The sequence below is a fragment of the Tenrec ecaudatus genome, chromosome 2 (genome assembly GCF_050624435.1).
Source record: "Tenrec ecaudatus isolate mTenEca1 chromosome 2, mTenEca1.hap1, whole genome shotgun sequence".
Taxonomy (NCBI): domain Eukaryota; kingdom Metazoa; phylum Chordata; class Mammalia; order Afrosoricida; family Tenrecidae; genus Tenrec; species Tenrec ecaudatus.
The window spans coordinates 293,329,144-293,353,883 of NC_134531.1; the positions used below are offsets into that span (position 1 = coordinate 293,329,144).

General features: G+C 37.0%; 1 protein-coding gene across 1 annotated transcript in view; it reads left to right on the top strand.

Annotated features, from left to right (window-relative positions):
* MORC1 (MORC family CW-type zinc finger 1) overlaps nucleotides 1-24,740 on the top strand; it is a 224,168-nt gene that overhangs the window by 50,484 nt on the left and 148,944 nt on the right. Inside the window, exons 8-10 of the mRNA XM_075542961.1 lie at nucleotides 2,687-2,812; nucleotides 20,074-20,153; nucleotides 20,798-20,871. Of these exons, the coding sequence (XP_075399076.1) occupies nucleotides 2,687-2,812; nucleotides 20,074-20,153; nucleotides 20,798-20,871 (280 nt within the window). The remainder of the gene's footprint in view (nucleotides 1-2,686; nucleotides 2,813-20,073; nucleotides 20,154-20,797; nucleotides 20,872-24,740) is intronic.

Consider the following 24,740-nt stretch of genomic DNA (forward strand, 5'->3'; position numbering starts at 1 on the left):
TTATCAATAGAATTACCTGATGCCCGAGGGGGTGACTGCTAATGTTCTGTAAGATAAAATTACAAGGCTGGCTCTAAGGTGAGCTAGAGACGTATATAAACCATAGATACATGAAAGGATTTGGGGATCACTCTTAATTCTAGCCCCAAATCTAAAAAGGATTAGTTCTTATGCCATCCAGATCATGGAGGATCTCGTGCATCATCCAAAGAAGTTTTAACTTTATGTTGGGGAGCCATTTTAAATACAGTTTCTATTTAGCCCACTTTGTATTATTCTACTACGAATGTCACACTAACATAGGACAAGCCTTCAAAATTTTCATGGAAAAATATAAGAAAAAGATAATTTTTTCTATGAACTTTTCACAGTCCTCATGTATGAGGTACTGTCATTCGTCACAAATAAATAGCAGTCTTCAGTCTTTAGAAAAGATTACTTAGAAGATAATCATTGCCGGTCCTTGTCTCACATCTGGAAACTTTCCCGGCATTCAATTTCCTACACTAACATAAAACCTTACCCAAGGGAAAATTGTGATTCACTCTGCCTTGATGGTGTCAATAATATGATTCAGAAATCTGGCTTCTCTTCTGGAATTCAGGAGCGTTGGTATATCATAGGTGCCTGCATGACCAGTCCCCCACAAAATCCTTGAATGTTGAGTACCTCAAGGGCTTGACTGGACAAAAATGTTATGCACATGTTGCTGAATTTTTGTAGCTAGAATAATAGTGCACTCTGTGAGTCCTCATTAGAAAGACCTAATCAGATAAGGTCTATCTCCTTAGAACTTAAGGAAGCCTCCACATGGATTTATTCAGATTTTTCTTCATTACTCTTCTATACTCATATGAAGGGGCTTTGAAAATTCCTAGAAAAATTCTATTGCTTTTAAATACCATTTCCATGAACTTTTAAACCCCTCATCTGTATTTATAACATTATTGTAATCAACCTTAGCCATATATATACTGAGACACGTGAGAATTTTTAGCGACTCTCTGGACAGAGACATGATTTGTGAACATAGGGGAGTCCCGAGCTATGAGTAATAAACTATAAATGTTCACTGAGTAAATAAAGTGAAATCCTAAAGGATAGTATTAGTGTCTTTATCTTGCATCTGTAACTGGCTTTCTGACCCAAACTTGTTTGATCCAGTTTGATACCTCACCGCCTTTCTCAAACTCTCAAAATCGCATTTGAAACCATTGATGCCGACCTTCCAATGAGAGTGGTCCTCATCATTGTGGAGCGTCCAAAGGAAAATTGCCATCTCCAAAAGCAATTTCAAGTCTGGAGATCCAGAAAAGTTTTGAAGAGCAACATTCTCAGAATTGTTATAGCACCTCAAGGTTATTTAAAATAATAATCATCATCATAAAAAAGATGAGGATTCACTTGATTGTGGTATGCTAAAGGCTTATCACATTATTTCAGCACCATGCCCTAGAGCAGACAACCTCTCCTGTTATATTAAGAAAGCACCGCTATTTATGGAAGAATAACAAGGAATTAGATACCTTTATAGAATTTATATTGGGGAAACTCTATAGTGAAGGCTTACTTTAAAAGAGTTTTCTTTTAAACAAGTAAGGAAATGTCTGACTCTATTAATAAGTTTCAGAGTTTGCCTGAAGGAATTTTTAATTCACCAAGAAATCCTGGGATTTCGTGTGCACATCTTCTTCATTCTTGTAAATCCACCGGAGCCTTGTCCTTTTTGAATGAATAACCGACAGTGGCATATCCTGGCTGAGGCGTCTTCCTGGGACAGACCTTATAATTCCTTCCAATGATCTTTGTCTCACTCTGATCTGAGATAGAATAAAACTCATGGGTCTACTGCTGACTGCTTCCTAAAACCTCAGAGTCTTTTCTGAGACCAGGAGAATAAAAGCACCACTTTTGAAGCATGGTTGACCTTATTTTTTTAATCTATATTTCTTTACTAATTAGAAAGGATTTTCAGTTCCCAAGTGGACTTTAACATCGAATGTCCTTGGAGTGATTAATATACAGTAGCAGTGATTGCCTAAAAACATGCACTTTCAAAATGGTAGTTTCCTTTGGCATCTATTTGTTATTTTTCTGTTCCCATTTTATTGCCTTCTCATGTTTTATTTCTCTTTCTCTTTTCATTTATCACCAGTCATCAGTATTGTCCCCTCACTTGGGCATTAATATCTCTTTTAATACTTATAGATCTTATGAGGTAAAGTTTTATATTTCTAGGTTATAATTATAGAAATATGCTAAAATTGTGTTTTTATACTATGAAAAACTTAATGGAAACATGTTTTATTGTAGATTTATAATCTTTTTGTTATGTTTGAACAGAGGGGTTGTTTTGCTTGTTTGATTTGGTTTTGTCCTGCTTAGTCAACAACTTTAATGGAAAGTATGTTTTCTATTGCTGGTGTGAGTCTACTTAGAATGACAACGAAAGTTCAGTCTTAACAAAAAAATGTAAATTATTTGTGTAGACTTAAAAAATATATGAGCGCTGCGTGGTTTGCTGGCATTTGTAATATCAATAACCTCCAAAATGTTAATTTTAGAGGAGAAATTTCAGAAGCTTCTAGTAATCAACTTTATAACTTGACCATCTGATTTATTTCTTTTCAAATAAATGATCTTCTGGCTCCCTTTATATCATAACCTTTGATATTTTCTATTCTAGTTTTCCAGAAAAATGGTCATTCAGAGCCTACACATCTATTCTGTATTTTGACCCTCGGATGAGAATATTCATTCAAGCCAAAAGAGTTAGAACAAAACACCTCTATCATTGCCTCTACAGACCCAGGTAATTTTGTCTTCCAGCAGTTGTCTTCACAGAGTTTGTAATAATAACCTCCTATACACTTCCCAAAATTTCAACACAAGGACATTGATTTTTATAGTCAGATTCTTAGAATATAAACAAGTCACAAACCACATTTAGGAAGGTGTACTAAAAAGTAGAAAGCGATTAGTATTTTGTCGACATAGCAACACATTTTAGTGAAGACTCAAAGTTGGATAATAATTCAAAATAGGAATTTGGCTTCCACCTCAATGACTCTCAGGTGTTTTGATTGTGAGAGGTTCCACTTCACTTTGATCCTCCACTTCCATAACATATTTGGACTGCCGAACCATATGTTAATGGACCCTCCGTGCCCCTGGGTTCTGCACCTGGGGATTCAACCAACTCCTGAGTGAAAAATATTTGCAAGAGTAAAAAACAAAACAAAACACAATTTCGTGGACAAAGCAAGTCCTCAAAGGCTAAGACTGAAGATAAAGTGCTATTTGACAGTGTCTACACTGTATTAAATATCATAACTAATTCAGAAATGATTTAGATTATATAAGAGGATATACCAAGGTATATGCAGATACGACCTCATTTTATATCAAGGGGAATAGGGCTCAGGAAACCAATTCCCCATGGGAGGGGACAGGACAAAGATGCCCATACCTATATGTGCATGAGCATTATATGCAAGATGAAACATTTTTAAAACACTTATCTAATTTATGTCTATTTTATTTTATTTTACAGTACAAACTTTTAAAGATTATAGCTGCATATTATAAAACCTGTCTGGCCCAAATAAGTATGCAATCAGAGCAATAATTTATTTTGTGGTTTCTAAGTGATCATTCATTTATTTACCAAACTTTTATCCAAGTCTTTGGTGCTTCTGAGATTGTGATAGGTAAAGAATATAAAAAAAGATAAGATTAGTTTCAGTTTTGAGTAACAATACCTACCATGAAAAACTTTGAAAGTGTTACAGTGTCTACATATGTACAGTTCACATGATTTCATTTTCACAGGAATTCTTTAGTTAGATTTTATTTTCACCATGTAGACATAAGTGAATGTCAGAAATAGACAAAAACTGTGAATCTTCCAGCTCAAAATTCTTTATCACTATAAATCCCATGCTCTTTCTCAGGTAGCACTACCCTTTGATAATAGGCCTACATTTGTTATTTTATCTTATTTTCATGAAAATGTTGTTTCTGTCTTTACCCTCACTGATAAGGAAATCACTGCTAAAAATTATAGGTCTCTGTATCTTACACACTAACTGCACACCAGTGGACTGCTCAAAAGCTTTACTTTTTATTTCCTATTATGTTAGAGATCATCTGATGAAAATAATGTAGACCAAGTCTAAGAATTTCTCTATACATCTGTCTATTTATTCTCCACTGAATATCAAAGTAGTACTTTTTCTTTTCATTGATTGACTCTCATTCTTTTTGGAAGTACTGAGAGTTTTTTTGATCAATCAATAAAACTCATCTTTTCAAATTAAATTGCTCCTCCTTTAGTGATTTTGAGTAAAAAATGGTTTAAGCCAATAGAAAATATTATTTTTCTTTATTTTTCTGAGGAATTATAATACACTGAATTCTATCCACCTAAATTACTTATACCAGTTAATAATTGTTGCCTATTCTAGTGTATGCTTTACTTCCTGCACCTGTCAAAGTCATATTCACATGTATATATGAAGGGGCTTCTGAAAGTTTGTTGGAAATAGACATAAAATATTATATAACTTTTCCATGAACTTTTTGAAACATGTATGTATTATAATTATAAATTGATGTAATTAAGTGGTTGATATGTGTGTGTATGTTTACACACACACACATATATAAAATATCAGGAAATAAGTGTAATGTAAGTAGATGTTTTATTACCAAAAATGAATTGAAGAAGGATTGATTGCCAATAAGTTTCATTTGGAGTTCTGAAAAGCTCTGCTAAGTCTGATATTGGATATTTCCATATAGACATAAAAATGGCATGAAAAAGTAATGGAATTTTCCCACAAATTTTTGAAGCTTCCTCACGTGTATTTTTACTTTATTATATATAGATTTTCATCTTTTAATTGTGAATTGGCTGGAAGTTTTACAGAATACATCAGTTTTGCACTGAACAATCCATACACATTCTGTTTCATCTCATTTCTTACAGTTTTCACAGTGTAACCTTGTCTCACATCCTCCCTGATACTGTTTCCAATTCTCTCCCTTTCTAAAGCCTCTGAACTTTGTTACTGGGTAAATACTGACCTTTTGGTATAAATTTATTGATTATTCTAAGATGTGAGTATCTTATTGTTATTATTCTCATTATAGGCTGTATAGTCTGGGTACTTTAGAAAAACAAATCCATAGAAACTCATATATAAGAGAGAGTTTTATACAAAGGTTAAGAGCACATCAAGAAACCATCCCAACCCAGTGCTGCCCAAGCCCACAAGTCCAACATTAACCCATTAACCCATATGTCCAACACCAATCCACAAAGTCCTCCTCCATCTCACAAAACACACACAGTGATGCCAACGGCAGTAAGAAAACGGAGTCAGTGAATGTATAAGCATCTCAGAACTGACTGGGGTTTCCACATGGCTGCTTCAGCACCCAGAGCTGCATTGGGGTAGGTTCATATGGCTTCTACTCAGGAATGTCTTGCAGGAGGTGAGCCTTGCCAGCTAAAGCAGGGAACTGGCTAATGCAGCTGCACCCTGGTGCAACCATCAGAAAGCAAGAGACCCGAGAACTTGAAAGGCAAGGCTCATTGAGCCCTTTATCCCTCCGCCTTTCAATTAACCCCATGTGTATTTTTCAACCAGGTTGGCACAATAAACTACCGCATAGGCCTATTATTTGGTTTCAAATTGAGCGAAGGGGTAAGTTATTTCTAGAGCTGACAAGTGACTAAGTTCCCCAGTCTTGGGAAATATATTATCTTCTATCTGACCATTAAGCTCTTTTTTTCTGTTTCTCTCTAACTGGTATTTTATTGGCTGTTTTGGGGGTGAAAATAAAGACATTATGAACACTTTATACATAATTCTTGATGGATATTCTCAAATTCTAAAAGGCATGTAGTTGCAATTATGCCATATGTTAAGACCTTAAATTTTCTATTTTGTCATTGATGTTCTTTATAGTTGTAGGGTTTACCTTTAGATCTTTCATCAATCTTGCATTAATTTTGAGGTGAGTTATGGATCCTGTTTCATTCTACTGCAGATGAAAATCTTAAGTAGTTCTTTGCTTTTCCTGAGTCTCTTTCTTCTCCATATAAAGTTGGTAATTAGTTTTTAAAATTTCTTTAAAGAACGACATTGAATTACATTATATTTATGGTCTGTTTGGGTAATATTGACATTTTCAAAATGTTGCATATTCCTATCCATGGGCATGGGACATTCTTTTATTTACATAGGTCTCAATTGTTTATTGAAATGGTATTTTGTAGTTTTCTTTGTCCAATGCTTTTAATTCCCTAGTTAGGTTAAATCCCAAGTATTTTATCATTTGCGTGGCTTTGGAAAATGATACTGTTTTCTTAATCTCCTTTTCAGAGCTTTCTTCATTAGTACATAGGAATCTGAGTGATTTTTGTATATTGATCTTGGAATTTGCCACATTGCCAAATTTTTCAACTACTTCCAAAAATATTCTTGTTGGTCGTTTGGGCTTTTCCACATATAGAATCATATCATCTTTGACTAGAGAGTTTGATTCCTCTTTGTCAATTTGTGTATCTTTGGTTTCTTTTTATTGTATAATAATTCTAGCTAAGACTTCCAGCACAGTATTGAATAAGAGTGTTTATAAAGGGCACCCCTCTCTGCTTTCTATTTGCAAATATAACATTCCCAATATCTCACAGTGCAGCAAGATGTTGGCTGTTGGAGTTGTTTAGATGGACTTTATTGTGTTGAGGAATTTCCCTTCTATTCTAATTTTTCACTGCTTTGTCAGGAATGGGTGTTAGATTTTGTCAAATGCTTTTCTACATTCATTGATACAATCATGTAGATCTTATCCTTTGTTTTGTTTGTATGGTGGATTATATCAATTGTTGTACTAATGTTTATCTACCCTTGCATACATGTTGATTTTGTTGTTGTTGTGTTCTATTGACTAGGGTTTTCTAGAAAAGTTTTGCTTCTATGTTCATAAGTGATATTGATCTGCAATTTTCTTTTCTGGCCATGCCTTTGCCTAGTTTTGGTATCAGGGTTAAACTCACTTCATAAAATCAGTTTGAGGCTTTGCCATTTTTTTGATACTCTGAAATAGTTTGAGTAGAATTGGAGTGCACTCTTCTCTGAATGCTTGGTAGAATTCCCTGGTGAACCATCTGGTCCAGGAATTATTATTTTGTTCTTGGGAGTTTATTTGATAACCCAACTTTACTTCTTTTATAAGAAGTCTGTTGAGGTTTTCTTTTATTTTAATAGTTTTATTATGGTATACTTCACATATAATTGAATTTAATTACTCAGCCATATTGAGAAGAATTTTGCAGTCACCACCACAATTAATATCAGAACATTTTCTTCTTGTACTCTCTGCTGTTAGCTCCCCATTCCCCACCCAGCCTCCCCTGCCAGACCCCTAGTTAATTATGCACCCTGCCAGACCCCTAGTTAATTATTAGTCCAGTTACTATCTCTACGGGTTTACCTATTCTGGATTTCCAGAATCCTTTCCTTTATCTATATATGTCTCTGTTTCACTTCAGATATTGTTATCATTTTATGATAGAGAACATTATAAATCATTCCCCTGGGGTACAAAGTAATTCTGCTGATCGTGTCACTACTTAGCCATTTGTAGAGAGTTTAAAACAGTAATGAGAAAAGGGAATTACACATGTCTGGCTGGCTTCAGACGGCAATGTGTGAATCATTGGTTTGTACAGATTAAACTCTCAAGAGAATGGACACTATTTACATGAAAAGTGGAGGTTTGTGGGTCTGTTGAGATTTTCCACAGTAATCTGTGTTAATTTCGGAAGGGGGTGTGTTCCTAGGAGTTCGTCCATTCCTTCTAGGTGTTCAGATTTGCTGGAGTGGAGCCCCACATATTCATGTATTGTTGTCCTTTTATCTCTGTTGCTTCAGTTTTGAAGTCATCCATTTCATTTCTTATTCATGATATTTTCATCTTCTTTTCCTTTGTTAAATTTGCCAGTGATCTCATTATGTGAATTCCTAAAGACAATCAAATGCTTGCTGATTTTCTATTATTTTTGTTTTCCGATGACTATTTCTGCTCTAATATTTAAATTTTCTTTTTATGCCTGAGGATTTATTTTGCAGTTAGTTCTAATGATTGAAGCTGTTGAGTTAGGCTGTTGCTTTTTCTTCTTTCTAATTTTTTGAATGGGTGTATTTATTGCGATAAATTTCCCAGAATTGCCTTTGCTCTGCCCCAATTCCTTTGGTTTGCTGTAACTCTTGTTCACAAATCTTCCAAGAAATTAAAAAATTGCATTCCTTAACCCATCGATTACCTAGTATTTTATTTTCCCAGCAGTTTTATTGGCATATGAGTCATATATTGTACAATCCAATTGTACAGTCGTCACCACAATCAGTTCTAGAATATTGTCGTCGGTCTCTTACGCATCACTATTAGCTCCCAATTTCCCCCAGCCTCCACTGCCATCCCCCAAGGACCATTATTCCAGTTACTGTCTCTGTAGATTTACTTATCCTGGAGCTCACATACAAAACACATGAAAACAACAAAAACTAACCAGAACAACAAAGTGAAACCGTTAAAAACCTCAATAAAAACCAGAAAATATTAAAAGCTAGAGCAAGCTTAAATGGATCATAAGGAAGATCAAATGAGTACCCTTATATTTTTAAAGCAAGTTTTTGTTCACTTTGCATGTACTCAATCTTATCACCTTGACCTTTGCCTTGTGGATTTCTATTTTGACACCTTTGTGATCTGAGAAAATGGTCTGTAATATCTCATTGGTTTAAAATATACTAAAGCTTGCTTTGTGGCCTAACGGGTGGTCTGTTCTGAAGAATGTTCCATGCGTGCTGGAAAAGAATCCATATTGTGCTACTGATGAGTGGACTGTTCTGCGAATGTCTGGGTTAATTGAGTTGTCTAATTCTTCTGTGTCTTTATTGAGTTTCTTTCCAGGTGTTCTGTTCTTCCTTGAGAGTGGTGTAGCGACGTCACCTACCATCATTATAGAATTGTTTAGTTTTCTCTTCAATTCTGTAAGAGATTTCTTAATATATCTTGAAGTCTTTCATTAGATGCATACATGTCTATTATGGTTATATTGTCTCCTTCAGTGGTTCCTTTCATCATTACGTCATGTCTTTCTTTGTCTGTCGTGTGGTTTCTGTCGTGAAGTCTCTTTCATCTGATAGTAGTCTTGCTGCTCTTTTTGTTTCTAATTGCCACTTGCTTGATATATTTTCTCCCAACTGTTGATTTTCGGTCTGTTTGGCTTTGTATTTAAGCTATGATTCTTCTATGTAGCGTCTTAAAGGATCCTGTTTATTAATCTATTTGGTACTCCCTGTCTCTTGCCTGGGGCATTCAACCCATTTACATTCAATGTCAGTATTAATAATTCAATGTCATTATTATTCATTGCTATGTTGGTTTTTTTAGGGGGAGGCAGTAATTTGTTTCTTGTTCATTTTAATTTTCAGTGCTGAGTTCCTTTGGTTTGCAGGTTTTGTTGTAATTTTTTTTCTGTCATTTTACCGTTTATGCAGTTTTTATGCTTATCCTTTTAAAATTTTCGTTGAGGTTACTTTGTTAATTTTTTATATCAGATACGAGACAATCTGTTCTCTCTTGTAATCTACCTGACTTTCTCTCCAAGCGAGTATTTTTTTAATCTGTGCTATGCCTTCGATTACTCTATAATTGTCTTATTGAGAAATTATGCCTTTGGCTTCCTATTTTCAGTCTTGTAATTGTGTTTACCTTTAGTGCTCCTTTAAGTGGCTTGGTCCTTAGGGGTGTTGTCGTGTGTGTTGATCTGAGGTATATGACAGTCAGTGTTGTTGACTTTCTGTACAACAAACTCCTCTTCATGTTTTTTTTTAAGTTTTGTCATTGTTTTACAAACCAATTTCTATTTATATGCAAGTATCTTTATTTCTCCCTTATATTTGAGGAGTATTTTTACAGATTAAAAGGGTATTAGTTGGCAGTATTTTCTTTCAATATTTGTATGCATCATTCCCTTACATTTTTGCTTCCATGGTTTCTCATGAAAGATCTGAGCTCATTCTTATTGGTTCTCTTTCATACCTAACTTTTCTCTTTTTCCTCATCTACTGCCAGAATAATTTCCTTGTCCTTGGTACTGGAAAGCTTGATTATGACTTGTTGTGGTGATTTTTTTTGCCCCTTCCTTCCTGTTTGGTCTTCTGTCAGCTTCATGAATGGATAGTTTATCCTGTTCTAAGTTTCTAGTGAAGATTTTTCCAGAAAATTTTGGGCTCTATTCTCTCTCGATTTTTTGTCCCTCCTGTTTTTGAATAACAGTGATACATGAGTTATGCTCTATGTAATTCATAGACTGTCTTCAAATTGTTTTGCTCTTTTTTTTTCAGTTCTTCTCATAGATTCCTCTCAAGATATTTATCTTCAAGTAAAGCAATCTGTCCTCCCATTCTACTGCTTTGCTCTTTCTAAGTGTTTTCCAATTCCAATATCTTATTATTAATGTACTGGACTTCTCATTGCAGTTTTTGCCTATTCCGTGAGATTTCTCTGGCATTATTCATGAGTTTGCCTCTACTATGGATCATATGCAACTAGTATTACTTACTTTGGGACCATTTGGATACCTTGGTTGTAGGTAGGGTTTTGTGTTATAGCTCTAGCTAAATCCTCTAACACAGTAATGAACAGGAGTCTTGTCTGATACCTGTAAAATGGGGGCTATTTTCAGTTTTTCTCTATTGACACTAACGCTGGTCATTGGCTTTGTATGTGTATCCTCTCTTATGATGAGGAATTTACCTTCTGTTCAAATTTCTTTGAATGCTTTTATCAGGAATAAGTGATGGATTTTGTCAAATGACTTTTCTGCATCAACTGGTATGATCATGTCATTCTTTTTTGGTTTTATTTAGGTAATGGATTATGGTAACTTAATGTTTAGCCTGGCTTCAGTTCCACTTGGCTGCATTGAATTTTTAATATGTCAGATTATATTTGCTAAAATTTTGTTGTTTTACATCTGTGCTCATCTATGTTATGCTCACTTCGTAAAATTAACTCAGGAGTATTCTATTCTTTCTCCTACACTTGAATAGTTGGATTGGAGTTGGCATCTTTCCTCAGCTGAGCATTTGGTAGAATTCACTGTGAAGCCATCTGAGCTCAGAATGGTTTTTGTTGCCATTGGAAGTCTTTAAATGACCCATTCAAATGATGAAGTGTCCTAGTGGGACAGAATTCAGGATGAGTTAGTTAGTTTATTGTGCCAACATGGCTGATAAGCACATGTCGGATTAATTGAAGGGCGGAGGGATAAAGCCTCCCTGCTTCAGCTGGCAAGGCTCACTTCCTGCAAGACATCCATAAGGAGAAGCCACATGGACCTACCCCGATGCAGCCCTGGGTGCTGGAACAGCCATGTGCAGACCCCCAGCCAGCGCTGAGATGCTTAAAAATTCACTGACTTGGCTTTCCTCTTGCAGTTGGCATCATTGCATCTCTTTTGTGAGATGCAGGAGGACTTTGTCGATTGGTGTTGGACATATGGGTTAAAGGGTTAATCTTGGACTTGTGGGCTTGGGCAGCACTGGGTTAGGATGTTTTCTTGATGCGCACCTAACCTTTATATAAAACTCTCTCTTATACAAGAGTTGCTGTGGATTTGTTTCTCTAAAGTACCTAACTAATACAAGGGACACTCCACTTTAGAGGTGTTTGGTTATCTAAATAAGATTCTTTGTTTGGATTTCGATTCTTGATAAATTCATTGCATCCAGAATACAAGTTATTTTCTGCATATACCCATAACCGAACATATAGCATCTCAGAGAAGCCTATGCACATGTTTTGGAATTAATGAAGTATTTATAGTTATTCATGCACTCTAGCATTGGAAAAGTCTCCTAGTTCTGTCTTGGAAGATTCTAGAGTGTAGAGGGACTTATGACTTTGCAAAGTATTTCAGCTAGGGAAATTTCTAAAATTTATTTCAATTTCAACTTCAAGATTTTAAATTATTTATATCTTAAGTATTATTTATATATTTACAGACAAGTTATGTCTGAGTATATGACTTGATCTTGGGAAAGAAACATTATTTACTTTGACTTTGAATTCTTTAGCTTTAGTAGAGTAATAATAAATGTCAGGTGTCTATAGGCTCTATGTATGTATACCTGCATATTAGGAATGGAATAAAGTGATCATTTAGGAAAGCTCTCTTAGGGCTGATGGAGCCCAAACTATTAATTTCGTAAACTCTGCTCTTCATCAATATTGCTTCCCTGAAGCCCTGTATTATTGTAAAGAGCCCAAGTACACGGGCATTGGTGTGATACTGCTTTCCCAGAAATGGCACGAGCCTTCTTAAAGTTATACAAAGGCACCACTGGCTTTCAACTCTCTGCAACACCACACTTCTGGACAGTCACTTTATGTTTTAAAATGCTCTTGCCCCCGTGCTTCTCACTCATCCAGATAAACAATCTATTTTTAAAGGTGGCTCCGTTGTAAACTGCCACCGTGGCTCTTTTTCCTTCTGTAAACTGTGACCTGATGGTTTGTATGTTTAAATTATTTCATCTTTTAATCCAGACTAGTGTTTGAAAGCAGAATTGAAATCAATCAAATCTAGATTTGAATGTAGGTTTTGTCACTTAGTAGTTGTGGATATTTGGCAGTTATTTGAGCTTTACTCTTCTCCACTTGAACTGGGGGTTTCCCTGCCTTGTAAGTTTGTTGTGATGATTAAATAAAACTGTCTTATTTTGAGCATAGCACCATGCAGAACAGTTCTTGGCATACCTGTAAACAAACCATACTTGTTATTATACAAGTGAGTGATAAGTGAATAGAATGAACATTACATAAAAGACAGAATTTTAGGTTTTAGGAAGTCCACACTGGCAACAATCACAAAACATTCCTGTCCTCGTGGAGCTTCTATTCCAATGGCTGGAAAGACAATTAGAAAATAAAAATAGATAAAACAATAGCAGTTAATTCTAGGTACTATGAAAAAAAACAACCACAAAAACAAACAGTGTGGTTGGGTATAGAGTATTAGGGGCAGATGGGTGGATAATTTAGATAAGAAATCAAGGAAGGCATTTTTTTTTGGGTTATTTAAGGTTTTATTTAGATTTCATCTTTAATTTGAGGAAACCTCAGGATGCTGTTTTCAATGAAATGTATCAACCATAACTCTCGGAACCCAATTATTACACTTCAGCTAAATTACTTACTGTGATCTCACCATTTAAAGCACACTTCAAACCCACAAGTGAGTTGTCATGAAAAGATTTCTTATTTTTTTTTATTTTATTTATTTATTTTTTTAAATTAATTTTAACAATTTATTGGGGCTCATACAATTCTTTTCACAGTTCATATATATACATACATCAATTGTATAAAGCACATCTGTACAGTCTTTGCCCTAATCATTTTTTTCTCTTTTCTTCTTTTACATTTTATTAGGGACTCATACAACTCTTCCCACAATCCATACATATACATACATCAATTGTATAAAGCACATCCATACATTCTCTGCCCCAATCATTCTCAAGGCATTTGCTCTCCACTTAAGCCCCTTGCATCAGGTCCTCTTTTTTTTCCCCTCCTCCCTCCCCATTCCCCCCTCCCTCATATGCCCTTGGTAATTTATGCATCGTTGTTTTGTCATATCTTGCCCTATCCGGAGTCTCCCTTCCCCCCTTCTCTGCTGTCCCTCTCCCAGGGAAGAGGTCACATGTGGATCCTTGTAATCAGTTCCCCCTTTCCAACCCACTCACCCTCCACTCTCCCAGCATCGTCCCTCACACCCTTGGTCCTGAAGGTATCATCCACCCTGGATTCCCTGTACCTCCAACCCTCATATGCACCAGTGTACAGCCTCTGTCCTATCCAGCCCTGCAAGGTAGAATTCGATCATGGTAGCTGGGGGGAGGAAGCATCCAGGATCCGGGGGAAAGCTGTGTTCTTCATCGATACTACCTCACACCCTAATTAACCCATCTCCTCTCCTAAACCCCTCTATGAGGGGATCTCCATTGGTCGACACTTGGGCCTTGGGTCTCCACTCTGCACTTCCCCCTTCATTTAATATGATATATATACATATATATACATACATATATACATATACACATATATACACATACATACACACACTTATATCTTTTTTTTTTTTGCATGATGCCTTGTACCTGGTCCCTTGGGCACCTCGTGATCGCACTGGCCGGTGTGCTTCTTCCATGTGGGCTTATTTGCTTCTGAGCTAGATGGCCGCTTGTTCACCTTCAAGCCTTTAAGACCCCAGACACTATCTCTTTTGATAGCCGGGCACCATCAGCTTTCTTCACCACATTTGCTTATGCACCCATTTGTCTTCAGCGATCCTATCATGGAGGTGTGCAGTCAATGATATGATTTTTTGTTCTTTGATGCCTGGTAACTGATCCCTTTGGGACCACTCGCTCACTCAGGCTGGTGTGTTCTTCCATGTGGACTTTGTTGCTTCTGAGCTAGATGGCCGCTTGTTTATCTTCAAGCCTTTAAGACCCCAGTCACTATCTCTTTTGATAGCCGGGCACCATCAGCTTTCTTCACCACATTTACTTGTTCACCCACTTTGGCTCCAGCCGTTGTGTCGGGAGAGTGAGCATCATAGAGTTCCAATTTAATAGAAGAAGGTATTCATGCATTGAGGGAGTGTTTGAGTAGAGGCCCAAGGTCCTTCCGGAAGGCATTTCTTATAAGCAACTTTTTTCTTGATAATCTCTGAAATTATTTTTTAAGAAAATTTTTGTAATGGATCAGGTGAGTGCTTGCATTTCATATCATCAATCTTGCTTTCTATTTTCTGTTACATGATTTATCAAATCCCCCAGTAACTTGTTCTGCTCCACCACCATTCCCCTTTGGTTTCCTTTCTTTGCCTTATGGGGTACTTACTGTCTCCCCCTTTATTCATATTAGCACCAATTGTAATCAGTGTGGTGATGAACATGGATGAGTGTGTATCTGTTTGTACTCTGGCTCTTACTTCTTTGGGGTATATACCCGAAAAAGAGATTTCTGGGTCAAATGGTATTTCTGTTTCTAGTTTTTTGAGATAGCACCATGTGCCTTTCCATAACTGTTGTCCCTTGTTTTCAGACCCATTAGTAGTGTATAAGAGTTACTGTCTCTCCATGCCCTCTTGATATTTTTGAATTTTGCTTCAATGTCATATCATTGATATCTCATCATCATTTTGATTCAGGCAAGCAGCTTTTGATCAGACCTCTGAATAAATTGAGAGGCTGAATGTATCAATGAATCTATTTCTGTATAACAAATCACCCCAAAGGACAGTGCATTCACATAGTTGTAACTATTTAATGCGTCTTGGAGTTTCTGTTGGCTAGTAACTTTAGAACAGCTCTGCCTTATGGTTTTGGCTACCGGTGCTTTGGGAAGTTGCTGAGATATATTGACTGGGCCTATGGAAGCTTTGAGCTCAAGGGCCCACTTCCAAGGTGGCTCCTCACATGGTTGGCACGTTAGCCCCTCTTTACAGGAGCTACTACGTAGGACTGTTTGCATATTTTCACGGTGTAGAGGTTGACTTCTGCCAGTAGACACTGCAATCTTTTAGGACCTGATCTCAAAAGTCACACACCATCATTTCTGCCATCATCCTTTGTTCAGAAAAGTGGATATAGTGTAGAGGAGAAAGACAAAAGGCATGGGAACCGGAAGAGAAGAAGCATTAGAGGCTGGGTCACAGAGTGGACGATGCAACAATGAGTCGTGCAAAATTTTCATTAGCCTGTAACTCCAAGAAGAGAGGACATTGTGGGCAAGGGTAAGAACAGAATGTTGAAGTGTAACTAGAACAATGATTGAAAGGACAAGGAGATGGACCACATCATGTAAGACCCTGAGCAGCCCAGAAAGCTGAGGTGCTGACGTCTGAGCAGAGGAACGGTATTGCTTTGTTATGGCTGCTGATTGCAGTTGATTTATGGGATAGAGTGGAGGAAAGAAGACTAGGGAGGATACCCTGAGTGTACTCTAGGTGATGAATGATAATGGCTTTAGTTCGGATGGTATTGGCCAAGTGATGTGTGCTGATTGCACATATGTTAAGAAAATAGGACTTGTCCATGGAATGAGTATACAGTAGTGAGGAGGTGAGGGGCCATGAACTTTTTATTATAATGTTATTGTGTTAGTCTGGGTACTTTAGAGAAACAAATTCACAGCAACTCATGTATAAGCGAGAGTTTTATATAAAGGTTAAGTGCGCATCAAGAAAACATCCTGACCCAGTGCTGCCCAAGCCCACAAGTCCAACATTAACCCATTAGCCCATATGTCCAACATAAATCCACAAAGTCCTCCTCCATCTCACAAAACAGAGGCAATGATGCCGACTGCAGGAGGAAAGGCGAATCAGTGAACGTGTTAGCATCTCAGTGCTGTCTGGGGTCTCCACATAGCTGCTCCAGCACCCAGGGCTGCATCAGGGTAGGTCCATGTGGCTTCTCCTCAGGGATGTCTTGCAGGAAGTGAGCCTTGCCAGCTGATGCAGGGAACTGGCTAAGGCAGTTGCACCCTGGTCTGACCATCAGAAAGCAAAATACCCGAGAACTAGAAAGGCGAGGCTCGCAGAGCCATTTATCCCTCCGCCCTTCAATTAACCCCACATGTGCTTATCTGCCAGGTTGGCACAATAAACTAACTAACTCAGGTATAAATAGACATTTGTTAGTTCAACATTTTTACACATCTCCAATTCAGTGAAATAAATTATATGATTCATATTGTGCTATGATCCCCAACAATGTTCTTTGCAAGCTTTCTACATTTCATCTCTGAGTAAAAACTTGGGAATGGCAGGACACTGAGCAAAAACTTGGGAGTGGCAGTAGAAGCAGAGGTCTGGAGATTAGGAATTGTGGTGAACAGAGTTCTTTTCACTTCATTCTGGACAAACTGAGAGTCTTGTTTATTAAGCAGGTCTAGCTGTCGGCATTCATACAAGAAAGAAAATTGCTGATCTTGCCTCATTACCTGTTGATAATAATAATTAAGAATTATGACAATTTTTTATTGTTGTATGTCGCCGAGTTAATTCTTACTCTGAGTGATCCTGTAGAATCTCAGAATGATTCTATAGGATCCCATGGTTATCACCTGGGATTTTAAAGGTTTACCTAGCCACATCTTTCTTCTGCAGAACAATTGGTACATTTAAGCTACAGACCTTTTGGCTAGCATTGGCAGGCTTATCCATTGTGCCACGTGGGCTCCTTATAATTATTTTACAGTGGAATAACCTTAGGCAAGTTGATTCAAAGCAATAAAATAATTTGATTTTGAATATTACAATGTGGTTATTATTTATAATCCTGGAAATGTTTGCCTGCATGAAACATATCAGAACTCTAATTTTCTTGTCGTCTTGTTTTCTCAATCTAAAAATTTAAAAACATTATGTTTGAGATTAGCCAAAATAGTTTAGGAAAACTTCTATGCATGTCAATATTACGTGTCTAATGTAAGTTTATTTATTTATTTTTAATTAAAGCAGTCACAGTAAATGCTTATATTATTCTGCACTCCATGGTTCTGAGCATAAAACCATAAAAATATTCAGAGCTTCTTCATATTTTTATTTCTCTTGAGGGAGAGTTCTATTTTGCTTTTATAATAGTAAAATTAATAAAAATTTAAACAGTTCAGAGTTAATCTGGGGAAAAAATCAAATAACTATGAATTCCCTGTACTACTTGTCAGTCACTCTGTGTTCTAGCAACCCATAATCTCCTCAAGGGAACCTTCTGTTAGGAGTTTAATAAGTAAGTACCATTCCAGTTGGTTTTCTGCACATCCACACACACACATACGCATGCGCTCTTTTTTCTAAAAAAGTATTAAATTATTCAACTTCCTGTTTTCTGGTATAATTATGCATTAGAGATCTATCCTTGTCAAGTTGAATATGTGATTCTCCATGATTTATTTAACCGGACCCTTACTGAGGTACATCTAAGATTCTTAGTGCTGTCATGTTTACAAACAGTGCTGAACCGAGCATACTTGGGCAATCGTGGATGTGTATATTTATGCTCATCTGCAATTATTTCTAGAACAATTTTCGGAAGTAAATTTCTGGATCAGAAAGTATACATTCCATTAATGTTGTTCCCCCCAAACCCCAAACTCACTCCATGGAGTCAATGCTGGCTCATAATGATCCCCTGTGGGTTTCTGAGCCTGTAACTTTCTACAGGAGTGGAAAGTCCAGTCTCTTGCTTGTGGAGCTGCTGGTGGTTTTGAACTGATGGCTATGCAGATGGCAGTCCACAGTACAACTGTTAAACCACCAGCACTCCATCCCATGAACATCCCCTCTAAAATACAAAGACCAATTTATCAATAAGCCAATAGAGTCTAAAAATTCCCCTTTGGTTCCAAATTAGCCATGGCTAGCAACAGTATTGTTTGTTTGTTTTGACCATTCAGCTGCATTTGGGGAACGTCTGCTCCTCCATAACTTTTCTTGCATAGCCTTTGCTCTCTGGTTTTTTTGGAATGGTGGGAGAGATTTATATTCTAGAGCTTCTTGATCCCACTGAATCAATGGACCTTGAAAACAGATTTCTCAAACAATATAGTGGAAGCTGTGTTTTTTTTTTAGTCCTTTAGATAATATACTTGATATTCTGTGTTTCTGGATGTTCCACTTAGAGATAATTGTTTGGGAGAAGCAATTCATGCAGTCAATGCTGAAACAAGTGAAGTTGTGCATCTGAATGAGAAGCTTCGATAATGCATCAAATTGCATAGAAAATATTCTTTTTAAAATACAGTTTTCCTATTTGATAAATGATCAATGAACATTTGGCTGACCATAGGTTTTCTTTTTTCTTTCCTAATGTTTCATTAAAGAACAAAATCACCAAGTGTTAAAAGGCAAGGAGTTTCTCATTTAAAAGTGTGCTGTTCACAAAGAATGTACGGATGTGCTTTATACAATTGATGTATGTATATGTATGGATTGTGATAAGAGTTGTATGAGCCCCTAATAAAATGTTTTTTTTTAAGTGTGCAGTTGAGAAGGAATGGCAGCATAAAGAGAAGATCAGATGCAGTGGTCTATCAGGGACATGGGGCTGGGAGGGGGAGAGGGGGCAGGGGAGCAAACGATGACGGCAAGAGGGGAGAGGGAGCACTGCATTAGAACTGATAGTGATGATGCAGGTAAAACGCTCTTTAAAAGCAAGTTAAATATGGGAACATATGCTATGTGAATACTATACCAAGACAGCGACTAAAACAGCAACAACAAAACCCCAACCTTGACCAGTGGTTGCCAGGGGTGAAGGAAAAAGAGTTGTTGCTTAGGAAGCATTGAGTTTATGTGAAATAATTTGGAAACTGATGTCAATAATGATTATACAACTCAAAGAGTATAATCCCTGGCACTGAGTTATACATGTAGAAGTCGTGGAATTGGAAAATGTTTAGTTGTGTATGTTTTTGCCACCAATAAAAAAATGACATGAATAACAATGAGTATAAGGAAGAAGAAAATGTAGGCAATTTTCTTTTCGAACTCTTCCTAATATGACTGAATTATGAATTGCATGACATATGGATGACTTGCCAATAAAATTGTTAAAGAAAACTAAATAAATTGTGGTGTTCACCAGTGGTTATGACTTATCTGATTATTTTTTCTTTAATCATTGCATATCCCTGGTGTTTGTAGGTTGGCCCTGCTGGTGCCTTGATTACAGCACCCAGCTACTCCCTGTAAGGTTTGTGGTTCAAATCTAGAGGGGAGAAAATGTGACACTTTGTTTCTGCTAAAACTACACCGTTGGACATCCTCTGGGGCATTCATTTGGCCTATGTGTTCGAATGGCCTCGACCGCAGTGACTTTACAACATGCAGTCTTTTAGAGATTATTCTCATATTGTATGCTTTAGACAAATAGCACAACTTGATTATATACCTCTTTCTTTTTTTCTTTCCAGGAAGTACTTATATGTTACATCTTCTTTTAGAGGAACATTTAGAAACGAAGTTAAAAAAGCCGAAGAAGCTGTAAAATTTGGTATGTGGCTGCCATTCTTCACCTTTTCAATGTATACTCTTTCTGTAAATATTAACCGAGCACTTTTCTTGAGTCACGTACTGCTCTAAGCATTGTAGAACTACCGTAATTCATCAGAAAGAGTGACTGTCTTGAAAGAATTTCATAACACATTCTTTACATCTCTAGTTTTGCTTCATTGTGATGCCATTTGTTACTGTTGTTATGATACAGAACATACTCCAAATTAGAGGAATATTAATTAGAAACCCTGGTTGTTATGTTGATGAGTTCGTCATTTTAGACACCCGAGTTGCTTCCATTTTAGGAGGGGATGTTGTACATATCCACCCACAGGACAGGGACCAACGATCCTGACCCAGGAGTACTATCACTTTTACCACATGTCACAGATAACACATTCATCCAAAAATCCACACATGATTTTTGGATTTGCATGGACCTATTTAACCTACACATTGTCATGCTTAACAGAAACTTAGCATAACCACCTAAACTTAGAATTCTATGAAAGAAGCGTAGGATTTTCTGATCATATGGTTTGTATGCCATTTGCCCCGGTTATGGAGGTGTCCACAGAAACTACTCATTTAAAATTGTTTTAGAGAATTTTGATGCCATCTCTACCTTGTCTCTACTTCCAGCTGAACTCATGTTGAAAGAAGCAAAAATCAAAGCCAACACATCCGACAGAATGTCTTCATCTTCTCCTGCCGAGGTATAACGTAGGCTTTAAAAATGGAAAATATTACCAGTGGCTTTTTCCTGTGCATAGTTGGGACTTCCCAAACCTTTAACCACAGATGAGCTCAGAAGGGCAGGTTGACTTAGGTATAGCTAAACAAAACAGATGAGCGCAGAGAAAGGGAAGACATGAAGCCAATGGGGAGAAGGTGGAAACAGGGCAAAGACAAAGAAAACATGATATGAGACTGGAACAGTCAAGATGAGCATCATGACTGATTTGCTTGAGAGGAAAAGAAAAGTCATATGAAAAGATGAGAGAATAATCAGACCAGGGGAAAAACGGAACGATCAAATCTCTTTGAAAACATCTGTTCAAATTATAGCTCCCCAGAGACTCAACTAAATGGGGAAGCAAGGTAAGGGCTGATAAGCAATCCTTTCAGTGCGAGGAATTAGATGCTACGATTGTGAATATGAATAACAATGCTTCCAGCTTACAAAGCTCTCTCCTGTGAGTTCCTCTACACAGTTTATAAACATTCAGCGTAATCCTTGCAATATGGCCTTGATAAAGAGAGGTTGCAAACAGCTTTTCTGAATGATCACAATGCATTGCTACAAAAAGAGAAAGAATTTTACTGTATTAAATTTAGGAACTTTTACCAAAAATCTGGTACAAAACTTCCTACCAAGGTGGATCATTAAGCAATGCATTTATCTGTTTGCATAAAAGAAATAAATATGAACATGGTCTACAACTACATCCCCTTTCTTTCATCCTCTACTGCAGACCAAATATATGAATCCTTTCCATGACTTGCCCTAAAATTTTCAAGGGAAATTTCTGTGTCTAGTGAACAACTCTCCCTGCCGTTGAGCCAATGTTGGCCCTAGTGACCCTTGTCTTTCTGAGACTGGAACTCTTTATGGGAGTGGAAAGCCCAGTCCTTCTCCCGTGGAGCTGCTGGTTGTTAACAACTGCTAGCCATGCAGATCACAGCCCAGTGTGTAACTGCTCCATCATCAGGGCTTCTAGGTATCTGGTAAAGAGTTCTCATATCGAAAGGTAATGAGCACAACACGATGCTATGATATACTACACTACACTACACTACACTACACTGTACTATACTACACTACACTACACTGTACTATACTACACTACACTGTACTATACTACACTACACTACACTACACTACACTGTACTATACTACACTACACTACACTACACTACACTGTACTATACTACACTACACTACACTACACTACACTGTACTATACTACACTACACTACACTACACTACACTGTACTACACTACACTACACTACACTACACTACACTGTACTACACTACACTACACTACACTACACTACACTGTACTATACTACACTACACTACACTACACTGTACTATACTACACTACACTACACTACACTACACTGTACTATACTACACTACACTACACTACACTACACTGTACTATACTACACTACACTACACTACACTGTACTATACTACACTACACTACACTACACTACACTGTACTATACTACACTACACTACACTACACTACACTGTACTATACTACACTACACTACACTACACTACACTACACTGTACTATACTACACTACACTACACTACACTACACTGTACTATACTACACTACACTACACTACACTGTACTATACTACACTACACTACACTACACTGTACTATACTACACTACACTACACTACACTACACTACACTGTACTATACTACACTACACTACACTACACTACACTGTACTATACTACACTACACTGTACTATACTACACTACACTACACTACACTACACTGTACTATACTACACTACACTACACTACACTGTACTATACTACACTACACTACACTACACTACACTGTACTATACTACACTACACTACACTACACTACATTGTACTATACTACACTACACTACACTACACTGTACTATACTACACTACACTACACTACACTGTACTATACTACACTACACTACACTACACTACACTGTACTATACTACACTACACTACACTACACTACACTACACTGTACTATACTACACTACACTACACTACACTGTACTATACTACACTACACTACACTACACTACACTGTACTATACTACACTACACTACACTACACTACACTGTACTATACTACACTACACTACACTACACTACACTGTACTATACTACACTACACTACACTACACTACACTGTACTATACTACACTACACTACACTACACTACACTACACTGTACTATACTACACTACACTACACTACACTACACTGTACTATACTACACTACACTACACTACACTACACTACACTACACTACACTGTACTATACTACACTACACTACACTACACTGTACTATACTACACTACACTACACTACACTACACTACACTACACTGTACTATACTACACTACACTACACTACACTACACTGTACTATACTACACTACACTACACTACACTACACTGTACTATACTACACTACACTACACTACACTGTACTATACTACACTACACTACACTACACTACACTACACTACACTGTACTATACTACACTACACTACACTACACTACACTACACTGTACTATACTACACTACACTACACTACACTACACTGTACTATACTACACTACACTACACTACACTGTACTGTACTACACTACACTACACTGTACTATACTACACTACACTACACTACACTACACTACACTGTACTATACTACACTACACTACACTACACTACACTACACTGTACTATACTACACTACACTACACTACACTGTACTATACTACACTACACTACACTACACTATACTACACTGTACTATACTACACTACACTACACTACACTACACTACACTGTACTATACTACACTACACTACACTACACTGTACTATACTACACTACACTGTACTATACTACACTACACTACACTGTACTGTACTACACTACACTACACTACACTACACTGTACTATACTACACTACACTACACTACACTACACTGTACTATACTATACTTGCTGCCATTGAGTCGATTCTGACTCAGACTGTCTCTCTAGGATAGGGTAGAACTGCACCTCTGGGCAGTTTGAAATTCTTTCAGGCAATTTTAAATCAGGAGTGGGTGATGAAAAGTAAGCATAGTTCATGCTGACCTCAGAGCTAGATTTATCAGTGGCTCTTCTCAGAATTTTTTCTTTTCTTAAGATAAAGGCAAAACACTAGGTTATTGTTATTGATTTTTTAAAGGTTTCTAAGAAATCAATTTTCTTGGCTTTATGTATTTCGGGGACCAGAGAACTAGGTTCTTTACTGGGTCAGGGCCTGGTTTCCTTCTTGACTCACCTGATACCTCTCTCATGCTATTTGCCGTGTCTTCTAAGATCCCAGACTTGAAATTCTGAGAAGCTTGCTTTGTGGAAGAGAGGAAGTCTGAATGACCTCGGTTTTTAACCTCTTAAGTTCCTCCTGGCAGTTGAGTGGTTGCATTTGAAGTGTGAAACTTGCCACTCACTGCCCGTTTTCTTTTACATGAAATACTCTTCAATCAAAAAAAAAAAGTTGATTTTTCACACCAGTTAGAGTACAGCAAGTCTCTTTTCTTATTTGTAATAATAAGAAGAGGAATTTTATCCGCACTCCCTGACTAGTGGGACTATACTGGAGATAAGGTAGTGAATGGCTTGATGTCTTCAATTATAAAATCTGGTAAAACACAAACAGTTAGTGATTAATATTAAGTGGAATTAACTAAATGGGAGAAATTCTAGAATATCCTGTCAATGGAAATTTGAAGAACCTTAAAGATATTGAGAACTTGGTATTAAAAGAGAACATTTTAAAAT